Raw genomic sequence first — 26797 nt, 5'->3', positions numbered from 1 at the left:
CTAACAGGCCTCAAGTGGTGAGAATCGGAAGCTGCACATCATCCACACTGGTCCTGAACACAGGCACACCACAGGGCTGTGTGCTCAGCCCAGTTCTCTTCACTCTGTTTACCCATCACTGTGATGCCATTCACCCCACAAACACAGTAGTGAAGTTCGCAGACGACACCACCATAGTGGGTCTCATCTCAGACAATGATGAGACTCACACTACAGAGGAGATCCAGCACCTGACAAAGTGGTGTTCAGAGAACAATCTTGTCCTGAACACCAGCAAGACTAAAGAGGTCATTGTGGATTATAGGAGGTCCAAGAAGACAATGTATGCTCCCTGGTCTCTCCTCGCAGTGGCTCCCAAACTTCTACAGAGCGACAGTAGAGAGCATCCTCTGTCTCAGTGTGACGGTGTGGTACGGGAGCTGCACTGCACAGGACAGAAAGGACTTGACCCGGATGGTGAGAACAGCTCAGGGCATCGTAGGGAGTCCTCTTCTGGATCTGGACTCACTATACACTGACCGGATCCAGAGGAGGGCCAGACGGATTGCTGCAGACCCCACCCACCCAGGCAACAGTCTGTTTGTGCCTCTTCCCTCCAGGAAAAGGTACAGGAATATAAAGACTAAAACAAACTGACTGAGCTTCTTCCCCAGAGCTGTGAAATCAATCACCCCCCTAACCCCCAGTCACACACACAACCTCCCCCCTATGGACAGACACACACCCATGCTCACACCCCCTCCTACAGCCTGAGATTTGCACTGAGCTGCACCTTATAATGTTACTACACTCTTTTGCTGCTGACATGCTGCTGACCTGATTAGGTCCCATACATCCCTTTTTATTTGTTCATATTTTTATACTGACTTATACAATTGTGTGTTATGTAAACAAAGTGTCTGTCTTTTAAGCTGAGAGCTGCCAGAAAAAAATTTGTTATGCTATGCATAATGACAATAAAGACTTGACTTGAAATATTTAATTAGCTCATCCACAACTAGGTGCAACATGAAGATGCTGCTATACAGACAGGTGACAAGCTAAGGGAAAGGCCTGGTTAACTGAGTGGTCTCCTCCAGGATGACAGAGCCCCCGTCCACAGGATACCAGGGGTCGCTGACTGGTCTGATGAGGATGACCATGATGTGAACCAGATGCCCTGGCCTTCCCAGCCACCAGGTCTCAGCCCAGTTGCAGATGTTGGAGCGACGTGTTAGACATCGTCTCCACCACCATCATCAAAACACCACATGAGGGAACATCTGTCATTTGCCGGTGTATGTTTGACAAATGACCACACTGAGAAACTGGAACAAGAGGATGTTTCACATTTTCTTGATAAACGACTTCATTAAATCAAATTTCAAAGTAGTTGTCTATTCATTTTCTACCACAGTGCGTCCTCTTTATACACTTGGGATTAGTGAGGATGATGTAAACATCTTATGTTTTTTGCAGCAGCTCTTTGACTACCTGTAGAAACTCTGTGCTAGAACAGCAGCGCCCTCTCCTGTCCTCTGCTATAGTGCCCCCACTGTTCCTTGTTTTTCAGACAAAATATTACATCTTAAGACATCATTTAAAATATTGACTAGATATTGTGTATGACATTTTTAAAGCTAAAAATCTGTTGGATGATTCTGTCCATGTCTTTCTTTAGGCCAGTGTCCCAGGAGTGTCCTCTGGTCGGCTGCTGGTGGAGCTGGTGCCGGGTGAGGAGACTCTGCCCTGCAGGAGGCCGACAGCGGTGCACCATCTGAGAGCTGGAGACCCCTTCTCTGAGGAGATGAGCACTCTGTGGCTTGGAGTCCAGAGTCTGGGCTTCACGCTGGTTTGTGAGCCCCACGAGAACCTGCTGCTGGCCGAGGGAACCCTCCGCAATTTGACCCGACACTGCCTGGAGCAGGGGAGTGAGGTGAGTTCAGCCCTAAACAGAGTGCATTTCATTTTCAAGAAGTGGATTCATTGTTTTTGGTACATTCTGTAAGAGGTGCACAGGGAAACTCTGTGCAATGGCAGCTTCAAGTGGCAGCATGGGGTTGGTCCCTCTGAGCGTTTCGGCCGTGCTATTGGATAAAGCCATTACAAAGACACACCTCTTCAGAAACTCCAGCGTAGATGCCAGCTCTGATGGGTAATGGATGTTGAAGCAATAATAGCTCCCAAACATCATGCACAGGGCAGAAACGAAGGAGGAGATGTTGTCCTGTACAATGTTTCGATCCACACTCAGCATGAACTGTCTTGAAGAATAACAGGATCGTCCTAAAAATAAAAAAGTAATGAACAACAACAACAAAAAAGATCAACACACCCCGACCCTGAAGTCACAAACAAAGCTTCACAACTCCTCTGAAGAGACAGTAGAACATAGCAGAAGGATGACCGTCTCAGTAAGCCTCGATCGATCAGGACTTTATAGAAGAACATTTTGATAGAAGCCACAGTCTGGAGTTTGTGAAACAGCATTTAGAGGAGTCTGTGATCATGACAAAATTAAACTCTCTGGGCATTTTATAGGGGAAACACTGTATAATTAGCAGATTTTTTAAAAAAAGGTGTTCACTTTCTCATTATAAATTATGTGTAGCTTGATGGGCAAAAATTGCACTATTTTTAAGTTTAAAAAAATTTACACAACAGTAAAATATAGAAAAAGTGAAGGGGTATGATTACTTTCTGAAGCAACTTGGTGTTTTTTTTTTGCTTATCATCAATACAGGAATCAGTGTATGTGCAGGTTTTGAAAAGAGAAATGCAAGGCCTTTTAATGCCAACTGACCTACCCTTCAGAGCATACAGTAACACAAAACAATGTGCTATATGAAAGTGTGCAGTCAGAAATGAGAGAAATAAAAAACCAAAAAATGTTAACTTACCACACACAACAATGGTGGGAGTCAAGTGAACTTGGCCCATCTGTACGTCCCCTGACAGCCATGTGTCCTCCACGTAACAGAACATAGCTTCTTTCTTCTCATCAAAGTAGGACAGCGCAGAAGCAGCACCATCTCTTTGACGTCTTCAGAGCAACCACACAGTTCACCCCTCATCACTTTAAACTTTGTTACAGTCTATACTTCTCCAAAGTGAACTTCCATGCCAAGTTCATTGAACCACAATGGCCACTCTTCCTGGAGGTATTTTATATTTTTCCCCTGATTGACTTGTTTGCGTTGTGTGTAGTAAGTCAACTTCATTAGACGTTTGACTTCCTCTGGATTTGCACCAGCTTGCTTGCTAATTAATATTTATATGGATTGTTTGATGAGCAGGTTGTTAAATTAGGTGAGCAGCTTAATTTTGAGGCACTTTGGCTTTAGATTTTTCAATGTTCTACTATGTTATGATTCTTTTCTATCATGTTTCAGAGCAAATATTGCACTTTTTACTCCACTACATTTATTTGATGGTGTTCAGATTAAGTTTTCATGTTAAAAAACACAATACATTTATAAAATACAATGTGCTGATCCAGATTAAACTTGGTTGTGTGACCCCTTACCAAGATGTCTGGGCCTGTGTTCATGTTTCAGATGTCTGTGACTTAGTAGCAGTTCCACCAAAGACTAGCTTCTCAAATGGGTTTATTTACAGTAAACATAGTAGATGTTCAAGGTGCAAAGAGGTAAAAGTACCCAGTATAATAAAAAGCAAAGGTGTAGCCAACTTTGTTCTTCTTTTTTCTGTTTAATTAATCACCTCACAATCTCGCTTTTTTTTTTTTTGGACAGTATATGACATGAGGTTAGGAACTACTTTTACTTAAAATGCAATAGTTTTACTTGCAGTAGGAATAGTTTTGCATTGTGATACTGGTACTCTGACATGCAGTTAATAAAGGATCTGAGCACTTCTTCCACCAATAATTACATTTAATCAAAGACATTCATATGATATGATAATAAACAGTATCTTGTACATTTGTAGTTTAATTCACAGTTCTACACCAAAAGCTGCTCTCCCTTGTTCAAAGCCACCATATCCTCAATCTTCTCAAACAATCCTTCAGGCATAGAGTTGCCTCTCTTCCTGGTCAGCACATGATACCTGCCACCACATCTCTCTATAAGCTCTATTAATTCCCCGTTCCTGAGGATGTGCTGCTCTGCGCTCACCCCTAAAGTTTCCCCCCATGTGAACAACACCAATGTGCGCTGCCAAATCTCTTCCCCGAGCAAACTGATGTGCTCCTCCAATGCTCTTCTGTACTTCTGAGTGCAGGTTAAGAAGGCCGGCAGAAGCAGGAGGACGATGTGAGGTCCTGGGTGACACCAGGAGATGCCGTCGAGAATGCCTTTCCTTTGCGCTGCGTTTTCTGGATCTGGTCCATCTCTCCACCTCAAACCTAAGGGCTCTGCAACTGCAAGGCTTCTCCCGGCTATCTGACCTCTCCAGGACCTGAAGGTAGATCCATCAAGTTTGGACGTGTCTCCACCCAGGATGGTGACTCCAGCTGGTGAGCGAGACGACTAAGACTCCCCTAACACCGTCACTCTCAAATCTGACCCAGGAGAGTGTTATTTGAGCTTCTGTAACCCTGACTTGGAGATAACAACATGAAATCCCTAATGACCGTTTACTTTTCTCTGTCCTCTCTGTCTTTATTCTTCCTTGTCTCTCCTCCTGTTCCTCTCATCCCTTCCTTTTCCTCTGCCATCTCTAGTGTTTCATGCTGACAGTTATTGCTCTCTGTGGCTGATGATGCTGTTTTTGTCATCTGATCCTCCCTATTGTTTGCAGTTTCACCTTCATCTGACTCTCCTCTCCCTTCCCTTCTGTCAGTGACCTCTTGGAACACTGAATGGACGTTGTCTCCTGCTTCCAGACTGAAAACATTCACTCTCATGTTGTTGTCAACCTCATGTCCTTTCTCTAAATCTCTCTGCTCTTTTTTAAGCATCTCTGCCTCTCGGGCTATGAGACTCTGCTCCCATTTGTTCAGTTTTTTAAAAAAGATCTTTAAGTTTCTCTCTTTATTGTGAAGTTCTTCCTTTAGCAAAGCCAGATCTCGCCCCATCTCATCTAGCTGCTGAGTTGTGGAAGTTACATGCTCATTTCGCATCTGCAACTCTGACTTCCAGTTGAGCAACTCCTGCTCTTCAGTTTTTAAGTAGTGCTCCCTGTTTTTTAGTTCTTTTCCTTGGTTTTTCAGCCCTTTTACCTTATTCTGAAGATCATGACCAAGGGAGTTTAACTCCTCCTGTTTGCCCTCCAGAGCTCTGAGCAAACTATCCAGCTCCCTTTCCTTTTTCTCAATATTTTGTGCTCTAATTTTCACATCTTGCTGATATTTGTCATTTTTCTCTTGTTCTTTTTGCTGCATTTCTAGAGTCGTTTCCAGTTTTCTAAGTTCTTTTTCCTTACTTTCAAGCTCTACCTCCTTTTCATCAAGCTCTTTCTGTTTTGCATCCAGGTGATATCCTCTTTTGCTCAGCTCTTCTATGTTTCTGCTCACATCCTGCTCCCTTTCCCCTATTTTTTTTTCTCTTTCTAAGAATTTCTTGTCAGTCTCCTCAGCCCTAATTCTGAACTCGTGCTGTTTCTCCATCAACTGTCTCTCAAAATGCTCTCTCAGCTCACCCATCCGTGTTTCTGCCTCATCTTCTTTCTTTTTCATCCTTTCTATCTCTACTTGTAGTTTGTCATTTGCCCCCTTTAATGCCCTGACCTCCAGATCTTTCTCTTTAAGAGCACTGTGGATTTCAGATTCTTTGCTCTTTACCTGCTCTTCGTATCTTCTGAGGTATATCCTAACTTCCTCTTCACTGTCCTTCAGTGATTCAAACTTAATTTTCAGATTTTCCATTTGCTCCTGCAGCTCCTCAGCCCTCTTTTGACTTTTCTCATATTTCTTGGTGATGTCCGCGATACTTTGCCGACTTTCTTCTTCCAAACAACTTATAGCGTCATCCTTCTCCTTTGCAACTGATTGTAGGCTCTGGTTTCGTCTTGTAATCTCCTTTTCATATTCCTGGATCATGCTTGACATTTCCTTTTCCATTTTGCTTGTGAGCTCCTTCAGTTCTGACTTTGTTTGCTCCATGGTCAGCCTCAGTTGGACAATCTCCATTTCATTTTCTGTGTCTCTCTGTCTCAGGTGGTTGAGCTCCACTTCTTTCTCTTGCAGCTTTTCCATCATTTCAGCATCTTTTTTTCTTTCCTGCTCTGTGTGATGCTTTTGTATTTCAGTAATACTGGAGGCCTGGTTTTTATTGCTTTCTTTAAGCGCTTCAATGTCTTTTAAGAAGTTTGCACATGTCTTTTTTGCCTCCTCAATCTCACTGTCTCTCTGTGCAAGGAGACACTGTGCTTCTGTTATTTCTTTAGTTTTCTTGTCAATGATTTCTATCAGTCTGTTCATCTCATTTTGTCCTTTCTCGTCCTTCTTCTTCTGCTCTTCCTTCCATCTCACCTCCCTGGAGTCAGCCTGCTGTGTAATACTTTGGATCTCTGTTTCTTTTTCTTTTATTTTTCTCTCCAATTCATTTAAAAGCTGTTGTTTCACCCCCTCCATCTCTCTCTCCATGTCTTGCAGTCGTCGCTCTGCCTCTTTCTTTTGGCTTAGAATGATTTCCCCTCTCTCTTCGTCTTTTCTTTGCAGAATTTCATCGATATCCTTTATATGCTGGTTCAACTTTTTTATTGCTCGTTCGTTTTCTTGCAGTTTTTGCGCCATCTGTTTTTTGTGATTTAATTGATCTCTTTCTCCTTTCTCCTCTGTCTGTCGCAGGGTTTGTTCTAGTTGTTTAAAATGTTCTTTTATCTCTTCCACTTCTCTTTCTTTTTCTTCAAGTGATTGCTCCATTTCTGTTTTGTAATTTAAATGATCTATTTCTTTCACTTCCCTTTGTAGCAGCTTGTTGCTGAGTTCTTTGACCTTTAGTTTCATCTCCCTAATCTCATTTTCCTTTTCATCCACCCTTTCCTCCATTTCTTTCTTGTATCTTTCTTTTTCCTTTTTCCATTCTTGCCTTTTTTCTTCAATTTCTTTAACGTGCTGATGCTTTAACTCCTCTGTCAGCCTGTCTCTCTCTTGTAGTTGTTCCAAAATGTACTTTTCATTATTTTGAGTAATCATTTCCTTCTCTTTTTCACTTTCTAGCACTTTTTCTTTTATTTGGGCAGCACACTTTTGCTGTAATTCTTTTATCTCTGTTTGTCTTCTCTGTGACTCTCTCTCTATTTCCTTTGCGAACTGTTCTTTCAGCTTTTTAGTCTCTTTTAGTCTTTCTTGCTCTATGTCACTTATTTTTTTAGTGAACTGTTGTTGAACTCTTCCTACCTCTTCTTCCTTTTCTTTCACTTTTCTGTTCATTTCTTCCTGGTGTTCAACCCCCCTTGCCTCCATCAGTTTTTCCATTTCGTTTATCTTTCTTGCCATTTCTTCCTGATGCTGCCGTTTTAATGCTTCTTTTTCTTCGTCTGCCTCTTGCATCTTTTGTGCCATGTCTTTTTTATGGTTTAGATAAATCTTTTCCTTGTCTTTTTCATTTTCTAGCATGTTTTCTTCTATTTTGACAAGGTGCTTTTGTTCCAGCCCTGTTAACTCTTTCTTCGCTGCTTCCGTATGTTTCTTATTTTCTTTTCTAAAATGCTCTTTCAGCTCTGCAATCTCTCTTTGTCTTTCTTGCTGTATGTCCCTTATGTCTGTGTCATGCTGTTGTTTGACCCTTTGCATATCATCTGCTTTTTCTTTCAACTTTTGGTCTAGTTTCTCTTGATGTTGAATTTTCATAGTCTCAATCATTTCTTCTGTTTCACTGATTTTTATGGCCATTTCTTCCTGGTGCTGCAGTTTCATGTCTTGGATCTCTCTTTCTTTCTCCTGCATTTTTCTCTCTAGCTCTTGCTTGTGTTGTGATTTAATTTCTGCAACTTTTCTTTCCCAATCTTTTTCATGTTGCTTTATGTTATTGAGAGTTATCTGCTTTTCATCCAAGGCTTTATTTCTCAGTTCTTCCAGCTCTTTGTCTTTTTCAAGCAGTTTTATGTGCATCTCTTTTTTTAGTTTTTGTTCCATCTCTGTCATATCTCTGTCTTTTTCTTCTTCTTTTCTCTTGAGAACATCATCATAGTGTCTTTTAGTCTCATCTATTTTAGCTTTTAAATGATCAGCTTTTGCCATCCACTCTGCTTTCTCTTTCTTGTGCAGCTCTATAGATTCCTCCAGTTTCTTTACTTCGTCCCTCCACTCTTGCATTTTTGTTCTAATTACAGCCTCCCTCTGTTTTCTCTCATGTTCATTTTCTACACCTGCACGTTCAAGGTTGAGAAGCTTCAGTTGCTGCTCGTCAGTTCTTTCTTTCAGCTCCTCGATCTCTCTATCTCTTAGCTCCAGTTTGAGCATCACCTCGTCCCTTTCTTTATTACTTTGCTTTAGTGCTACATGCATCCTGTCATTTTCTGTGCTCAGATCCTGAATTTCTCTCTCTTTATCCTCTGTCAGCCATCTCATCCTCTCCTCCAGCTCTCCAATATCATTTTTCCTTTCACCAAATCTCCTGTCCTCATCCTCCTCTTCTTCTCTTTGAATGTCCGCCTTCCCGGGTGATTTCACCTTCTTTTTTCTATCAAAAAACCACCTGATGCTCTTCATCTCCCTCTCTCTCATATTCTTCAACTCCGCCTCCTGACGAATGATCTTATCTCCCATCTCCTTCAGGCGCTGGTTGAACTTTTCATTCCGTTGTTGGCTCAGATCTCTGACCTCCTGAACCAGACTAGAGAAAGCCTCAGACCTGTTCATTGTCGCCATCTTTTCCACCTTTTCCAGGAGCTCTGTCACCGTAGTGGAGCCTCTGCTTCCTTTTCCTCCATCTACGCTGCTGATGACATGATGCCTGCCCCTGCACTTCTCCAGCAGCCACTGCATGTCCCTGCCTCCACTCTGGATATACTGCTCAATATCCACCCCCTCTCGAAGCTGATCGGCATGGGTGAACAGCAGGAGTGTGTGTCTCCATACACCCTCACCAAAAAGCTCCAGGTGTTCCCTTATATGTCCCACCTGTACCAGCGTGTCCACCCTTAGAGTCAGGAGGAGTGCATGGGGCCCTGGAGGGCAGAGGGCCACACTACCAACAATTTCTCTCTTCACTCTCTCAGGTGTAACACCCGCCACACCTGCCTCCCAGCCCGGTGTGTCTACCACAGTCACCAGCCGCACGGCCACCTCCGCTTGCTGACGGATGCACTCATCTGTTACCACACCCACTTGGAAGAAGCCCATTTGGCCAAGGATGGTATTTGCGGCAGAACTCTTACCAGTTTCCCGCTCACCAAGGAGAATGAGTCTGACCTCAGGTAGACGTCGGGGAGCCTTGGAGAAGGATTGGTGGGCATCTAATTCGGCACCCTGAGGACCATCGCCTGGTCAGGAGAAAGGTACAGAAACTGTTATTTTTTTACTGTGTGCTACTATCACAATATCACAGACAGGTGACAAATTAAAGGAAAAACTTGAATGAGTTTCCCTTCCAGGACGACAAGTGCCTCCACCCACAGGGCACAAGGGGTCACTGAACATTTTGATGTGTATGAATATGATGTGAATCATATGCTGTGGCCTTTACAGTCAGCAGATCTCAACCAAACTGAGCACCTATGGGAGATTTTAGAGTGATGTGTTAGACAGTGTTCCCACCACTATCATCAAAACACCACATGAGGGAGTATCTGTTGGAAGAATGGAGTTCATCCTTCCAGTGGAGTTCAGAGACTTGGAGAGTCAATGCCAAGGTGCACTGAAGCTGTTCTAGTGGCATGTAGTGGCCCAAAACCTTACCGAGACACTTATTGATGGGTTCTTCTTTAATTTGTCACCCATCTGTGTTGAAATAAAGGAAGGTCATGTTGAAGCTGCATTAACTTTTTGCCACTAGGTGACAGAAACACTCAAAACAAGCTGACTAAACTACCCTCACTTCAATGGTTTATATGGTTGTTTTGGATCATGCGTTTAGCAAATAATTGAACAAAAGCAAGTGCAATATTCATCCAAGATATTTGACTTTGTCTATTTTTTGGTGCTGGGCAAGAAGTGGGTTTAACTGAAATTTCATGATTTAAGTAGCTGCCTATAGTCAAGGAAACATACAGCAATCATACAACAAATGTTTGAGCCATAAGACCAAAACAGTGAGGCAAAGCTTTGTAAAGCTGCAGAGTTCAGCAGTACCTGTATCAGCTGTTTGGTGATTAGGGTGGGAAACAAGCAGACAGATAGCTACACAGCTTAGAATTTATTGTGGCTAACATGTTAGTGAACTGTTTACACCTTCAGCAGGCAAAGAGCAGCATTACCATCACTGTGTTCTTAGTCACGTAATGAATAAAAGTCAAACTGTCATTCTTGATAATTTAACCTCAAAAATAAAGGAACTGTCCAGTGAAACCAAAGCAATAAGCCCAAAGCAATGAGTAGAGCTTCCCTTTCAAATTAGTGTCACCCATTTGATCTGGTATTACAGTATTTTCCAATGCATTCACCATGTTCTGGAAAATGTGGCACTGAACACTTTCTGTGCCTTATTATGAACTGAAATGATTTTGTGTGCTTGAAAGGACTTGAGACTTCTTATAAATTAAACAGTCTGAAGAACTCACTCATTAGAGCAGCTTTGATGGTCCCTCTTTGCATCTGTGCCTCCATCTGTCTTTGCTTCTTCCTCCTTTCTCTGGCTCTCCTCTTCCCGTCTGCCTCCAGACCTAACAGAACTGTATTATTCATCTCTAGGTGATTTCCTCCCTCCTTCTTCCCTCCCACCATCTGCTCCAGCTTCCTTATCAGCTCTTTAACCTGTGTCCCATCTCCTTTACTTCGATTGTTCACAACATGGTATCTGTTCCCACACTTCCGGAGCAGTTTCTGGAGCGCTGGCCCACTCGTCAGGATTCGTTGCTCCATGGACATCAGGCCCAGTTCGTCTCCTCTGGTGAACAGCAGCATGATATGCTTCCAAACTCCTTTTCCCAGTGGCTCCAGGTGCTCCTCTATCTCCTCGATGTAGCGCTCTGTCACTGAAGCGCAGGAACGAACCACCAGGAGCACAGCGTGAGGTCCAGGAGGACAAAGTGACACACTCCGTAAAGTTTCTCTCCTTACCCAGTTCGGGGTGCTGTTCAGTGGGTAGTACCACTCCCACCCAGGGGTGTCCACCCTTTCCCCCCCGCCACATCGGCTCGCCTTTTCACACACTCCTCTGTAGGCTTCCCGCTCTCAAACCCCCCTACTCCTCCTAGGATGGTGTTGCCTGCTGCACTTTTCCCAGTTCCTTTCTTTCCCAGGAGGACCAGTCTAAGTTCTGGGAGAGCAGGAGCAATGCTGTGGGAGGCAGAAGGGTGTTGGGCGTCCATGGTGACCTGCAGACTCTCATCTGTGAAGAAAGGGAGAAGTGCTTCCTCAGTCCACCGTACAGGATAAGCTGAATGACACAAAACAAAGAAGTGGGACAATAATCAGTTACCCAGTCTCTGCTTTATACTTGAATGTACTCTTTGTTGTTGTTTTACCTCAAGAAATGCAATTGGATTCTTATACTTTGCTTGCAAATACTATATTTATTATGACACACCTGATCATACAACTACAATTTGCTGTCAGAAAATACAACCTTCTATTGTCCACATTGCTTTAGCTTTAGATTAAAGTGTGTCTTTACAAGCTTATTTCAAATTTATAGAAGTTAAATAAACAAAGAGTGTAAGAGCTCAACAGACTCACCACCATTCGCCACCGTAACTAGACTGCAGTTCTGCTCTGTCACGTCCATCACCTCTCCGTCCACCTTCTTCCTCTTGTCCTTCCTCTTCCTCTTTTTGATTGCTGCATGCCTTTTATGGGAAGAGTTTCTTCAGCATCATTACATGAATTTCATGTACAACAAACTTAAACACACAAAGTGGAAGACTTGGCAGGTCATGTGACCCACCTGTGGTTTTCTAAGTTGCTCTCATAGACAACAGGAAGTGAAGAGATGTGTGCCATGGTTCCCTTTTGTGACACATTAACATACACACACACACACACACACACACACACACACACACACACACACACACATTTGGTTTTGCAAATGTGACATGCAGACTAAACACTGATGCACACATGCATTTTGCATACAGTTGCAAAGATTCATTCATGCGTGCTGCGTACATTGTACAGAACATGTGCGTGCATACGAGACACACGGCTGCGTACATTGTACAGAACATGTGCGAGACACACATGCAGGCTTCATGATGAGAGCTGCAAAGCTCATTACTGACAGATGCTGTACTGTGGTAAATGTGTGGCATGTCTGCTTCCTCTACCCACAAGCAACGTGATAGCGTGAGCTTGGCTTTGTAGTAACGAGTTCCTGTCTGAAATTATGTTGTCCACAGTACAGTTTAAAAGACAACATCAGAGCAGACTGAATTTGGTAAAGACTAGGTACAAGGTATCAGTTTTCAAATACTATACAAACTGAGAGTTAATGTGTAAAATGAGGAAGAGAAAAACAGTAATTAGTCGTAATTCTCAGAAATAACAGTTGACAAATCTCACTACGACATCACTTTAAAGGTGTGATGTGATATTTCCAAGCTCAGCACTGAGGCTTTGAAACTCAACATTCAAACCAAAAAGGACAAGAAGTTGATGAAGATCACGTGATATCTAGAGGTCCATGGACTTTGTGGTGAGATTGTTTTGCCAGTTGCCTAAACTGCATGGTGAAAGTGTTTAAAATGATGTAGTGCAAGGTTGCTTTTTAAAATCCACACATTTTATTAATAGAAATGATTAATGTCAAACCTTTCTACAGTATGATGCCTGTGGTTGGACCTTATTACATCAGTTTGGTTTTCCCCTTATAAGTAGAATACTCTAAGTCAACACCAAAAAGTACAGAACCGAGCAGCTAATGATTGATTAATGTCTCAGCTGTAATTCATCAAAACCTGAAATGCAGATGTGTTTATTTTCGAACAGTTGCCGTATTGTGTGAAGAGCCAGTATCGTTTCATCACGCTTATGGTCGGAGCCGCCTGCTGTCACCACGCCATTAGTGTGTGGCGTCCCTGGCTGCGTTCATGGTACAGCATGATGTTATGTCCTGTGAGTGCCATGCAATCACACACACACACACACACACACACACACACATTAGACCACGTCTTTTATGATTCACCATTTCCTTCAGCACTGCTCAGGGTTAATAAAAACAAACCCTGTTTGTGGAAAAGACTGAATCAGTCATATTGATTTGGTACCATTAACCCGAGCAGAGCTGTTTTGAGGTCTCTTAAGTATTTCCTGAATATTACCATGATGAATGCCTTTTCACACATGTGCTGCTTTTTGTAAATGTCAAATGAATTACTTTGGAATCCCTACAGCAGCAAATACTGTATGATGCCCACTATCTAAAAGATGCCACGTCATGAATAAAAAACAGCCCCAAAAAATTCTACCACGAAGCATACAGTTGTTCTTTTTAATGTAACTTATAAATTTGTATCTGCATTTACTGAGTAGTTTGCCCCTGAAATTAACTGGTTAATCAAGAAGATAAATGCTACTTTTGGAAATGGGGAATAGATGTATTTTTCAGCAATGAGTTGTTACACGTTTCAAAGGCACACATCCTGTTAATAGGGGTGATGTGTCATTCTGGGGTGTCTTGTCATTTAAAAGGCACACATCCTGTTAATAGGGGTGTTGTGTTGTTCTGGGGTGTCTTGTCATTTAGTGTGTGGGGGACTTCTTGCATAACTGCTATTTGCAGTGTTAAGAACAAAAACTAAAACCCTAACAAACAAACAAGAGAAGAACACAGAGCAAACAGTCAAACCATAACACCCACTGGTTGAGTGTTGAGTGTATCCTATTTGTGGAAACAGTAACACAAACCAAGACCAAGGCTTGAAATAAAACCACCGCAGTAGTACAGTAAAGCATTGCCACCCCAAACCACATCACCATGAAAAGTGAGTGGACATCCATCACATCAGCCACACCTGTGACAGGAGAGGCAGCATTAAAACCCTGAAAATGAGCAATACTACAAATAAAAATAAATGCTACCTAAATAAATATTGCTGATACAAACACGCTGAAATAGACATCAGGCAGCGCTTGATAAATATGCAAGATAAATATGGATAACTTGCGATGCTAAATTTAATCATTACAGGTTACAGGAAACCTTTTGAACCCTCCAACCTAAAATAAAATTTATGGTAGACCCACTAACAACAATAAGAACAAACATCGGAGCACTGGGAGGCTGTAGTTTGTGTACTACGCTGACAGGCTGGTGTTTAGCACGTAATGTTCACCTTCTTAGTTTTGTGTGTTAACATTATAACATTTCCAAAATAGTACAAAATGTGAAATACAGCTGAGGCTGATGAGTAGTAGTTTCATAGGCACTATTTGTTCATAAACCAGTGAACAGGACAAAATAAACTTTGACTCAACGACAGCTCTAGAATAGAAGTCAGTGAATCAGCCATGTTTTTTCATTGCAACCCATTTAATAGTTTTTGCAATACTTCAGTATTGATCAGAGTGGTGAATTTATCAAAACAGTGAAACATAAAGATGTGTAGAAATCTATATGGATTGATCTGATCTTCTCTTTCCCAGCAGTAATAATGTATCATATTAAACTTATATTAATGTTGCTGACAATCGGTGGTGGAAGAAGTACTTAGATTGTTTACTTAAGTAAAAGTAGCAATGCCACAATGTAAAAATACTCTGTTACAAGTAAAAGTCTTGCATTCAAACTGTTACTTAGGTAAAAGTACAAAAATATTAGCAGAAAATATACCAAAAGTAAAAGCACTCATTATGCAAAATGGCACAGTATGATGTACATCATATTATTCAATTATAATTACTGACATATTATTGTGTACATCACATTTAATGTTGCAGCTGGTAAAGCAGGAGCTGATTTTATCTACCTCATAATTAATTTAATTATGTTTATAATTTGAATTACTGCTGGGTAGCTTGTGGATTTTATACCAAGGATCAATAAATCTTGTGATTATACTGTATTTTGTTTAATTAACCTCTTTCTGAAAAGCAACTAAAGTATGAAATCAATGTAGTGAGTACAAAGTACAATATTTTTCTCTGAAATGTGATGAAGTGTGAAGTAGCAGACAATACTCAAAGTACAGATACCTGAAAAGTACATAAGTAAATGTACTTGCTGAAACTATACAGATATTTTATTCAGAGGTGTTTGTTTTGGTATATTTTCCTTCTGGTTGATCTAATATTGGTAGGACAGCGAGGAGAGGGCAGAAAGGAGCTTAGCATGATTATGTCTTCTGATGTTTCTTGGCACCATGAAGACTAGTGTGACTGCACAGAGATAAAACTGACAGCCACTGTGTATATAATGTACCAGTGGGTTTTAGTCAACAGGATGGCCTGCATTTTTATGTCTATGAAATCACTGGATGTGTATTTAAGGATAGGTTATTGTTGAGTAATGGTGTTGCTTGTTATGAGGCGCTGAGGATTTAGCCTGATACCTCTCTCTGGGGCCAAATGATAGGCCAGACATTATTTACCTTGAACACTGAGTATCCATAGGAATGCTCACCTGTTCTTTGGAACATTTAATTGTGTATTATTAACCACTAGCAGATGAAGATGCATGTACTATATCCAACTGTGTCCCCTCTGAAGGCTGCAGAGCAGAAACTTCCTGAGTGTGACTGGCTTAGTCAGTGACTTTATCTGTCTTCATCCAGCTGTGGGTTGTACACAGATGGTAGATTCCACATTCTGCTCACAAGTTATACTGACCAGTTACACCCACATGAAGCACTTCCTCACCCCTGTAGGGTTTATAAGTAGAAGCCAGAAGACTCCCAGACGGGGCAGCACCAGCAGCAGCTCAACTCCAGCCGACAGCAGCTTCTCTCTCCAGCTTTATCTGAGGTGTGTCCACTCTGTACTGAAACTTACTTTACAGATACCGAGGTTGCATTTGTAAGTAAAAGATCTGCTTTGATGCAACTGTTTTGTTGCAGCTAAATTCCTCAGCAGCTTGGTCACTTTGTTTTTTTTATACCTTCCAGATGTGAAGATGGGAAATAATGTACATGTGAGAATCATTTACACAGTTCTACATTCTTGTGCAATCTCTGAAACAGGCTCTAAGTAACTTTTAACAAAGCCTATTGTGCATTATTATGAGTCATGTTATGGCAGTTCCTATTTTTGGTGCATGTTTCTTTGACCTAAAGTTTGGTTACTGGACTGCATTATATTCCAACAGAAAATAAAGCTAATAACGGAGTGGTCATAAGCTGAGTATTAATATTAATATTCATTATAGTACTGTTACTGTAAAATATTTTTTTAACATGTTACTTTAAAACTCACCGAACAGGTTGTACAGCAGAAGCTGCACTGGTGAAGGCTGATATGTATATTTTTGGCCTCCAAAACTATACCATATGTATGATATGTTTAACTTGTGTTTTTCCGGGGTAATTTATGGGGTTTATGGAGATTTTTATGGTGAGCACAAAAAGGCTCCGTTCTAAAATTAAATCAACTTGCATGTTTCTCCTGTGTCAGCATTTGCCAAGGTTGTGTAACAGCATGTGGGTGCATTTGTCACTCTGTGTTGAAAATGTTTTAAAAGATTTGTACTGATTTTCACACTGCTGTACTGCCAACTGCCTCGACTTAAGTAGAATTTTACGTTTGTACTATTGTGCTTTTTACCCCGCTGCATATGCTTTACAGCTATTGCACAGTTACTAGATACTGTGGATCAGGTACAACATTAAAATGCAGCATTTGTGCTCATGCGTTAGTAATAATAATGCAAGGGTCCATTGTTTATAATGTGTACTTTCACTTTTGACTCTTTGGAACAATACTTTGATAATACTTTCATAAATTTTATTTGGTTTAACTTTAACACCTCCAAAACTGAGTGTAAATGGCAGGAATTTTAGAGACAGAGTGCTGTACAAATATCCACATTTGTGTGATGTGACATTAAAATTAGGACTACCACATGGGATACAATTGTCTAGGGTATAACCGGTTAGTCCATCTCACACATCTGGTAGTCTAATATGCAACAATATGATGAATTACAGCAGCAAGAATAATACCAAGCCCAAGCAATACTAGAATGTCAGGTAGAAGCAGTGGTAACAATTAATTAAATTTGATATTTCGAGATGGAAGAAGTCTTTTAATTGATTAGTTGATGACAGAAAGTTAATCAGCAAAAAATCTATGAATTAAAGTAATTTTTAAAGCCAAAATTTCCAAAAAACAGTGGTTACAGCTTCTCTAATGACAATGCTCAATATGACTGCATAGGGTACTTGTACAGTACAAGCAGTAGTAGTAGTAGCAACTGTAATAGTGGGTGTTGCACAAGTGAAAAAGTCTATTCATGATTAAGTAATTAATATACTCATAGTATAGTGTGTCTATAAAGGTGAGAACAAATAAAGTGAAACCTAACTGACCAATGTGGTATCTAAACAACCTGGAGGATTCAGCTCTGGCTGTGAACACATCAATTCAGTGTAACAGAGACCGTCAGTGTAGTCAGTGTGACTCAAGAAACCCACAAAACATGCAAAAGAACCAAAATTACATCAACTCTTTGATCTATATTCAGTGTAGTCAGTGTGACTCAAGAAACACACAAAACATGCAAAAAAAACAGAATTACATCAACTCTTCGATCTATACGGGGTCTACCTTAAACCAGCTTCCAAGAGGCGGGGTGGGCTGCTACGGCACGTCAGGGACACATGGCGTTGTTGCCATATATAAGTATGTGGTAAGACTGATTTAACCATTAGTAGGGTGCGCACTGTGTCAGGTTTGTGGTACAAGCCACCTGCCTAAGAATAAGGCTCACTGTTGCATAATGTGGGTATGTGCTGGGCAAGAAGTTTGGGATGAGGTTTGGCTCCGTGAGTCATAATTTAGCACAGTGAAAGCTCTGTTTTACTCAGCAGTGCCACAGAGACATCTGCAGGCCAAGGTGACAAATGAGCTGGCACATAAAAGCACTAGGTGAAAGTGCTATGTGTATCAGGTGCATTCCTTAAAGAAAATGATCAATACCACAGTCTAAAAATATTTTTACAAGTAAAAAAACTACTACTACTACTGTCACAAGCTACTAAAACTCCTGAATTCAACCTTTTGCTTAAGAATAGAAGTACCATCAGAAAATGTATGAAAAGTAAAAGACTAAAAGTTGTTATACTACACAATTATTCTAACTGATGCATAAACTTTGTGGTACTCTATTTGTTGTAGTTAGTTGGGGAATGGCACATTTAATCATTTGTAAATTCTCTAAAACAATACATCATTATGCTTTGTATGTAAAACCTTCTGTAAAAGGTAGTTACTAAAGACCACAGCTTGTTTTTAAAATCAAGTGGAGTGGGTGTATAATGTACAGAAAGTGGAAATACTTCAATAAAGTACCTCAAAATAGTAAAGAAGTTACATTTTGCAATGATGTTTCTCATCAGTTTTTATCAGTGCATCAGTTAAATAGTAACAACTTATGTGCACGCCCTGTTAATACAACTCTAAAGCAACAGAATTTCTTAAGTAAATTTAATGTGCAGGAGGACATTTTTTATTGTTCATAATAAAATGACATCATACAAAAGAGAACCACTGTGACTCCATCAACGAGAAGGACTGTTTGTCAGTTGCACATTGTCTTTTAATGACAATTTTTAAAGCAGCATCATTTGCAAACTGCTATTTTCTCTTGCTTTACTTTAACAGCAATTTTATTTTGAACAACTTTCCTTCATGAAAAAAGGTAACAAGGAAACATTTTCTCTCATGTACATACTCAGGCATGTTCCCACTTTTTCCACAGATGTAAAGCAGATGAGCATGAAAGCAGCTCTCCCACCATTCACGAATAATGATAGGAATTTAGTCACAGACAAACCACAAAAACAAGTGTACAAGCATGTTTTATACACCAAATTCAAGGAGGCTGCATTTGATTAAACATGCATCAGATTCACCTACGTCTTACTCTGTATTAAACACTGTGTTGAAAGCCCTTTTCTCTCTCCTTCTGTTCCAGTCCTGTGACAGACCACACACCCTGAACTATCATCACCATGTCTGATCAAAGTGCTACCCCGACTCCCTCTCCTGCACCCCCTGCTCCCAGCGGACCCCCTCCCAAGGTGACGAACCGTGGCCGCACGTCAGACCCCATCGCCAACTCCAACTCTGACACTATAGACATCCCTGAGATTGAGTACTTTGGTGCACCGGGCCCAAGAGGATATCCACCTCTGACTGGTGAGGGAGGAGCATTGTGGTGCCTTCAATGTGTATGGACAGTATGTGTGTAATTTGGCTTCAAAAGGAAAAAGAAAGCACATGCAATAAAATATGCTAATGGACAAAACCCAGTTGTTTCTCAATCAAAAAAGCAGAATTGAAGATAGTCACAAAGAACAAGAGATGCATGACAAAAATGAGCAGAACAGAAGACAGATGTCACAGTGGGTCTGGGCTGGAGAAGATAAAGTCCTTTCTCCAGTAGCTTTTGCACATGATTGACACATGATTGACACATGAATGACGTCCAAACAGGATAAATTCTACTCACTTCCTGCAGCTTGTCACTGCACATCCGGCTATATTATTGTCAAAGAGCAGGCCTGCAGCTTGTCACTGCACATCCGGCTGTATTATTGTCAAAGAGCAGCAGATGTGACAGGAATTTATGAATGCATTGTCTGTAGACTCTCTTAGAGCAGGGGCAAATATGTTAATTGTGCAGCTTAGTCTGGCCTCTGCTCTCCCTCTGGTGTGATGTTAGGGAGTAGGTAGTATGTTGCAGTTAAATAAAGGTTTCACACTCTATTTAAACCATTCTTTTTTTTATTGACTTTGTTGCACATTTGCATGTTTTCTGATTATTTTTTGTTCACTTTCTGCATTTTATGAGGTGTAAACATGGTAAAAGAATTTTATGTAAACCATCCTCTTGTAAACAGAAACTCTTAGGTGCATGAGCATATGAAATCTGAATGGGAATTTCAGTGTATTTAAAAATCAGAAACAAACAACATGATTAGAAATTCAGGTCATTTGCTCTGTGGCTCAGGTTCTGCCTGTCCATCAAACCTCATGGAGATCCATTCCATTCTCTGTCCATTCAGAGTTTCTTGACATCTCGGAGGTGGACATGATGAAACATCCCAATGAGAGCAACAAGATAGAACACCACACCGCGATGTACAACTCAGACTTCCTTATCGTCCGCAGAGGACAAGAGTTCCAGGTCAAGATCACCTTCGACCGTCCATACAAGCCTGCTGAAGACAAGTTTGCTTTGGAGTTTGTCATCGGTGAGCCCAGCACATTATGAAGAGATATTTTCCAACCTGTAGAAACCAATCATTTGTTATAAACTTCATGAGTTATGGAAATGCTGTTTTACTTTTTAAGAGTTTGAAGGACTTCAAGACAAGAAAATACAGTTAATCAGTTTCCTACTCTTCTTCTCAATGTATGGAAACTAGTTTATGTCAAGAGCAGTTGTTCAGGGTTCAAAGATTTTATTGTCAATTCACCACATGTGCAGGACATACAGAAAATTGAAATACCATTTCTCTCTCACCTAGTATTGGGTGCCATCTTAGATTCACATTATGAATCCTGTGGAACCATTTACTCAGAACGCAGAGCGTTCATTACTGGGATCACTGTTAGTATATTGTTTATCTTGAGTGGTATTTTTTGATCAAAGCTAAATTTAGCACTCTGTCCTGTCTCTTAATAAATCTGATATTTCATTTATTGTAGGAAGATTACATGCAGTGTCTAGCCAGATGTTTTCATTTGCATAAATCTGCCAATGCTCTCTGTTTGCCAGGCTCCAGCCCTCAGTACAGCAAGGGCACCTACATTCCTGTCACAACCACTAAACAGCGTCAGAGCTCCTGGGCAGGCCGCATCACAAACAAATCAGACAACATGATCACCATGGGCATCACTCCTGCAGCAAACTGCATTGTGGGGAAGTACCACATGTATGTTGCTGTGGTGACACCCTTTGGCATCCGCAGGACCAAACGGGATAATAGCCGAGACCTTTACATCCTCTTCAACCCCTGGGTGGCAGGTTTGTTTAGACCCCACAGCCATGACTTTTTATATTGAACCACAAGATGCAACACAGTGGTCTGGCTGTTGTTACACATGACCCGCTGTCTTCCCTCAGATGACGCTGTGTTTCTGGATGATGAAGAAGAGAGGAAGGAGTGTGTGATGGCTGAGATGGGGATTGTCTACCACGGTGCCTACGAAGACATCGCCGAGAGAAACTGGAACTTTGGACAGGTGGTAGAAACACTGACTGACTGCTGCCAAGACCTGTTTACCAGTTAAACTTTCTGACACAAGTTTCTTTTTGCTAGTTCAACTATGGAGTCCTGGATGCCTGTTTGTACATCTTGGACAGGTCTGAGATGCCCATCACCAACAGAGGAGACCCCATTAAAGTGACCAGACAGGCCTCTGCTATGGTGAGAAAATATATATGGACATCCTCTAAAACACATGAAACTGCAGTATATCCAGGCATATGTTTTTAGAATGCAGTCAAACTGAACAGAATTATGTTAGTGGTTGCTTCTAAATCACTGTCCTATGCTTAATTATGACAGCTGCATACTACTGTGCTGTGTTTCTTCAGAACAATAGATGTCTAAAATCTGTTGTTTGTTTTTCTATTCAGCTGAATTCTCGCGATGATGATGGTGTGTTAGTGGGTAACTGGAGCGGTGACTACACCTACGGAGTGGCACCCACTTCCTGGACTGGCAGCACAGAGATCCTGCTCACCTATGCCAAAAGCAAGATGCCTGTCCGCTATGCTCAGTGCTGGGTCTACGCTGCTGTCTTCAACACCTGTGAGATCTTGAATGGATCTAAAGAATCTAAACATTTTTACATTTTTTTCCAAGTAGTTGGTAAAAATGTTCCCCTGACTAAACCTACACATTTGGAAATTCCTGAAGTATTTGTCCCACAAACAAACAACCGTTTTCCTTTCATGAAGGTTGACTTCTGTGCTTCCTAAGTGCAACGAGATAGGGAAGGAAACATAACTGCACCCTTTTCTCACCATTTACAGAATATTATACTTGGATGTTTTGGGTGATTTCATTCAGCTGGGAACTTGTTATTTCAGGTGTTCAGATGAAACAGTACACCATATGGCAGCCATGTTGAATGTACTAACTCTTCCTTCTGGCTCTTTATGAGCTCTCGGTTCTCCTTTCCATTCACTACTCAGACTTTTAACCCTGTCTTTGTTTGTCATTAAATGTTGTGGCCCTGTGTCCCAGTCCTGCGCTGTCTGGGCATCCCAGCCCGGGTTGTTACCAACTACTTCTCTGCCCATGACAATGATGGAAACCTGAAGACTGATATCATCTTGGAGGAGAACGGCAGGATCGACCGCCGTCGCACCAAGGATTCCATCTGGTACCACAGCTTCACTGACATCTACATTTTTGTCCCATTTCTGAAGTAGCCTATCACAATGGTACTATTAAACATTTTTATTCACAGAAAAACAACATAACTTTGTGGTCATATTAACCTATTCATGGCCCGTAGAAGCTGATTCCTAGTGAGTTTGGTCACATTAGCACCACAATTTCCACTTCACTAATACTCTGATCTATGAGAAGGTTATTTAAAAATGAATGGCAACATTTTAATGAAATCTCAGGTGAACGTTCATGATCCCCAGTGGATGAATTCTTATATCTTTTGTGACTCCCTGTTCTTACCCATCAGGCCAAAATTTCGACTTGTTTAAAGGGAATATCAAAATCTAAACTGCAGTTTGCAATGAAATTTATTCAGCACATTCATGTTCCTCAGAGGATGAACTTTTCTACATTTACACAAATTACACAAGCTTTGCTCTGGTGCCATCTTCAGACCAGAACTTCAAGATATATCATAATTCATCACATCTCTAATGATGTTTGAAATAACATTTGCTGTTGTTCAGGAACTATCACTGCTGGAATGAGTGCTACATGACCAGACCAGACCTCCCACCTGGCTTTGGAGGCTGGCAGATTGTGGATGCAACACCACAGGAGACCAGCGATGGTAAATAGTAATAGTATGAAATAACTGCTGGCTTTGTACATTCAAAATTAATTTAAAAAAAGAATAAAAAATAATAATAGGTTATGGGTTATTGTGACATATATTAATTATTAGTCCAATTATTTTCAGTGTAATCCCAGACACCAGTGAACCAATGCTATTGTACTGTATATTCTATAAATAACTGCACTGTAATGAATGGACAGCTGTTCTGAGTCTGGATCAAAGTCAATATGGAACATTAATACTTAATCTCTTCCTCCATTATCCTTCAAGGCATGTACAGATGTGGCCCTGCATCAGTCCAGGCTATCAAACATGGGCAGATATGTTTCCCTTTTGATGCTGCCTTTGTGTTTGCTGAGGTGAGTTTTTCTATTTTATTATTTCAGTGTCATTTTTGGTAAAGAGTTTAGTTTATCATCTGCAATGCCACAGTGATTGTGTATCTTGAGCTTTGGGGAGACTCACTGTCTTTTCCACAACAGGTCAACAGCGATGTGGTGTTTCATTCCCGGGGGAAAGACGGGACCATGAAACCAGTGCAAGTGAACCGGAGTCACGTAGGCCGCCTGGTTTTGACCAAAACTCCTGGGGATGTGACCCGCCGCGACATCACCAATCAGTACAAGTTTTCTGAAGGTCAGTGACTCCATCCAACACAAATCATTGTGTTCAAGAAGTGGGCAGAAGCACTTTGTCTCTGCAGCAGCCTTCTGATTTAAACAAATACACAAAATGGCCTGTTTTATATAAACTTCTGTGACAATAAGTGTAAGACGAATAATTACAAAGGAATGAGCCAATCTTCTGTATCTGAGCATAACTTCAAATATGTACATGAAACATTTATCTTGCACATGGTTTCACAATAACAACATTTGTTAAGGTACAGTAACTTCTTGTTTACTGTGATGGATTATCAAGGAGTTCCTAAGTCAAAATGTTTTAATACTGTGCAGAAATGTCAGGTGGTAAATTAAACTGGAATGAAAGTGGCTGAGTGCTGGCATGGTCAGCTGTGTTCTGGTGTGGCTGCCAGATATAGCAAGGATCCTGGGGTTTAAATTTGGGCCCTCAGCTCCAGTTAGCATGATTCTGGCTTGACTTTTACCAGAGCTGGCAGTTCTAAAAGAATCACAATACTACAACACTGGGCAATTTGTTACTGGGGACAGAGGATAGTTTCCTTTCAAGCAAAGAAAAAGTCCTAGTATTTCTAAATACAGTATGAAAATCAGGAAAGAAAAACACTGACATTCTCCTTTTAAATTTCAGAAATGTACAAACACACAAATTTATTTTAATCATGTAACCCAGGGAGCACAGAGGAGCGGACTGTACTAGAAAAAGCAGAGGAGTACGGCTGCCAAAGAGAGAAGTCCAACCCTCCTCTGCCTGACGTGGATCTGGTCCTGCCAACTCTCGAGATCAGTGTGGGTGACGACTTTGAGCTGAGCCTGGAGTTTGTAAACCGAAGTGACCAGCAGCGCACTCTGGACGCCTACATCAGCGGGAGCGTGATGTATTACACTGGAGTCAGCAGCTCTGAGTTCCTGTTCAGGACTCCCAAGGTGATGATTGAGCCCAACAAAGGTGAGAAAGCAACTTGTGAATTTATTTGTGTCATAATCAAACAAAATCCTTACAGCATAACCAACAAACATACACTACACTGTTTAGAATATGTGAGAACTCTTACAAATGATTGGACATCATTAAAACTACTATAAGTCAACACAGGAAAACACTCACTGCTCAGTCCTTTATCTTATAAAGCTTAGAATCTGAACATTTTTTGCATGTGCTTTAGATTCAAAATATTACTCATGCAAGTAAAAGAATGAAAAGACCAAATGCAGAGAGAGCAGTATTGTATTTTGTGTTCTGCAGCTGTGACTGAGTTGGTGGCTGTCCAAGCAAAACTCTACATGAAACATCTGGTGGAACAGGCCAACCTTCACTTCATCGCGACTGGGAAGATCAAGGAGACTGGTCAGATTGTCACTGCCATGAAAGTCATTACCCTGCACAATCCCAAACTGATCGTCGAGGTCTGAAATGATTCTTGAGAATATTTGAAATTTGGCATTTTATTCCATTTTGCATGGAATCAAATGCAATAACTCACTTCTACCACTTTATTTACTGTATAAAGAATGACACTTTCTACAGTCTAACTACCACTTTATTTACTGTATAAAGAATTACACTTTCTACAGTCACACTCATGGCATCCATTTTCATAAACATTATTGAAAGCCAAACAAGAAAATGTCACATTAACTTGACTGCTACACTAACAAACACTGTTTGGTTTAGAATGTATATCCTGTGTGTACTTCAGGTGTCTGGGGGAGGCAAAGTGAATGATGAGATGTTGGCGACTGTGCAGTTTACAAACCTCTTCTCCTTTAGCCTGGAGGACGTCTACATTCGCATGGAAGGACCTGGGGTCATGCTGCCCAAGTTTAAATATTACCGGTGAGCTCAACCAGAATAAATAGGTGTTTTATGTTGTACTGTTGAACTGTTGTTCACTACTTACAAATGTTCTCTTGCAAAGGGGGTGTGAAATGACTTCTTTTATGTCACAAATTCCAGCTCATGAGGTACTAGGGTGGTATCCAATTTCAAAATATTGTGTCTTATCTTGATTCAATACTTTTGACCTCTCTGACTATCATTTAAAACCAATAATGGCTGTAAAATAAGCCTCCTGGTATGTAACGCTGACCCTTCTGGTTTCAGTATAATTGCAGCAGGCTCCTCTTTGATCTGGACCGAGTTTTTCATCCCACAGAGGTCTGGCTCCACCAGGGTGATTGCTACTCTGGACTGTCCTGCTCTCAGGCAGGTGTACGGCCAGGCGTCGGTCACCATCGAGCCTTGAGGATTGCTGCAGGACCACTGGTGCCACCATCACTAATCTGGCTACACTTTAGCATAAATGTGTGCGTACTTATATGTAACTGTTGGTATATAACTGTTTAACAGGTATCCAGTAGCTTCAGCATTTAGAACAGAAGTGTCAATGTCATCTCAGACTTCTGTTTTTTTTATGAAAAAGTATGTTTTGGGAAAACCTTTTATATTAATGATAAAAAAAATGTATTCAAAAGTACACAGTGTGTCTCTGAAATCACATCCACATTCCCGCATTCACTACTGGCTATATAATTCAATATTTCACACTAGTGAGTAACAGACTAAAATTTCAGACACTAATAAAGCAGCATAATTCTGTATGAACAATTGATTTAAATGCTATGTTTCATTTTAGTATTAATGTTTCTATTTGAGCAAAGTATTTCTTTATAGCGATATAATCAGTTTCCCCCCATTTTTTGTCGAAAAACAGTCAACACCCAAATAAAAAAAATTAACAACTGCATACTTTTGTGACAGTGTTGTCTATTAAGTCTCCATGTTTGTTAGTCAGTGGTGAAATGGTCATATTCCATCATTACTTCATTAGAAACCAAGTCCAAAACATTATAGTGACACCCATTAATGATTTGAAAATGTTTTATTAATGCTTAAATTTGTACAGAAACTATGACTTTCAAAACAAATCCAATCCCTTCATCAATGAAGCAAATGAATCATTCT

At 40.8% G+C, this 26797-nt stretch overlaps 3 protein-coding genes across 5 annotated transcripts in view; 2 read left to right on the top strand and 1 right to left on the bottom strand.

The window, feature by feature from the left end:
* Positions 1 to 4285, top strand: part of LOC109971447 (AP-5 complex subunit sigma-1-like) — a 19994-nt gene extending 15709 nt beyond the window's left edge. The window contains exons 2-3 of the mRNA XM_020619715.1: positions 1661 to 1915; positions 4225 to 4285. Coding sequence (XP_020475371.1) covers positions 1661 to 1915; positions 4225 to 4260 — 291 coding nt within the window. The 3' untranslated portion in view covers positions 4261 to 4285. The remainder of the gene's footprint in view (positions 1 to 1660; positions 1916 to 4224) is intronic.
* Positions 4286 to 4579: 294 nt separating this feature from the next.
* Positions 4580 to 11887, bottom strand: LOC109971448 (trichohyalin-like). Its single transcript, XM_020619716.1, is given in 4 exon segments — positions 4580 to 9372; positions 10609 to 11163; positions 11166 to 11426; positions 11726 to 11887. Coding segments are annotated over 4 exon segments (5658 nt in total). The 5' UTR covers positions 11775 to 11887.
* On the top strand, positions 9285 to 26567 carry f13a1b (coagulation factor XIII, A1 polypeptide b). Of its 3 annotated transcripts, none has more exons than XM_020619712.1 (16): positions 9285 to 9387; positions 12977 to 13102; positions 19119 to 19342; positions 20212 to 20400; positions 20928 to 21176; positions 21276 to 21394; positions 21472 to 21579; positions 21792 to 21966; positions 22405 to 22543; positions 23082 to 23185; positions 23462 to 23550; positions 23674 to 23827; positions 24506 to 24781; positions 25079 to 25239; positions 25533 to 25669; positions 25937 to 26567. In XM_020619712.1, the coding sequence occupies exons 3-16, from the start codon at positions 19156 to 19158 to the stop codon at positions 26076 to 26078; spliced, it is 2229 nt and encodes a 742-aa protein (XP_020475368.1). In that variant the 5' UTR covers positions 9285 to 9387; positions 12977 to 13102; positions 19119 to 19155; the 3' UTR covers positions 26079 to 26567. The 3 variants fall into 3 exon arrangements, with proteins under 3 accessions (XP_020475368.1, XP_020475369.1, XP_020475370.1); XM_020619713.1 differs by lacking the exon at positions 9285 to 9387 and adding an exon at positions 12613 to 12683; XM_020619714.1 differs by lacking the exons at positions 9285 to 9387; positions 12977 to 13102 and adding an exon at positions 15867 to 15952.
* Positions 26568 to 26797: the final 230 nt, after the last annotated feature.

This window comes from Monopterus albus, unplaced genomic scaffold (genome assembly GCF_001952655.1).
Source record: "Monopterus albus unplaced genomic scaffold, M_albus_1.0 scaffold225.1, whole genome shotgun sequence".
NCBI lineage: Eukaryota > Metazoa > Chordata > Actinopteri > Synbranchiformes > Synbranchidae > Monopterus > Monopterus albus.
This window is presented reverse-complemented; position numbering and strand designations above follow the sequence as displayed.

Excerpts from the sequence above, each read along its gene's own strand:
- f13a1b (XM_020619712.1), top strand. The coding sequence starts at position 19,156 with ATGTCTGATCAAAGTGCTACCCCGACTCCCTCTCCTGCACCCCCTGCT. Across the intron at positions 23,186-23,461 it reads ACCACAGGAGACCAGCGATG|GCATGTACAGATGTGGCCCT; the intron begins GTAAATAGTAAT and ends TTATCCTTCAAG. Across the intron at positions 23,551-23,673 it reads CTGCCTTTGTGTTTGCTGAG|GTCAACAGCGATGTGGTGTT; the intron begins GTGAGTTTTTCT and ends TTTCCACAACAG.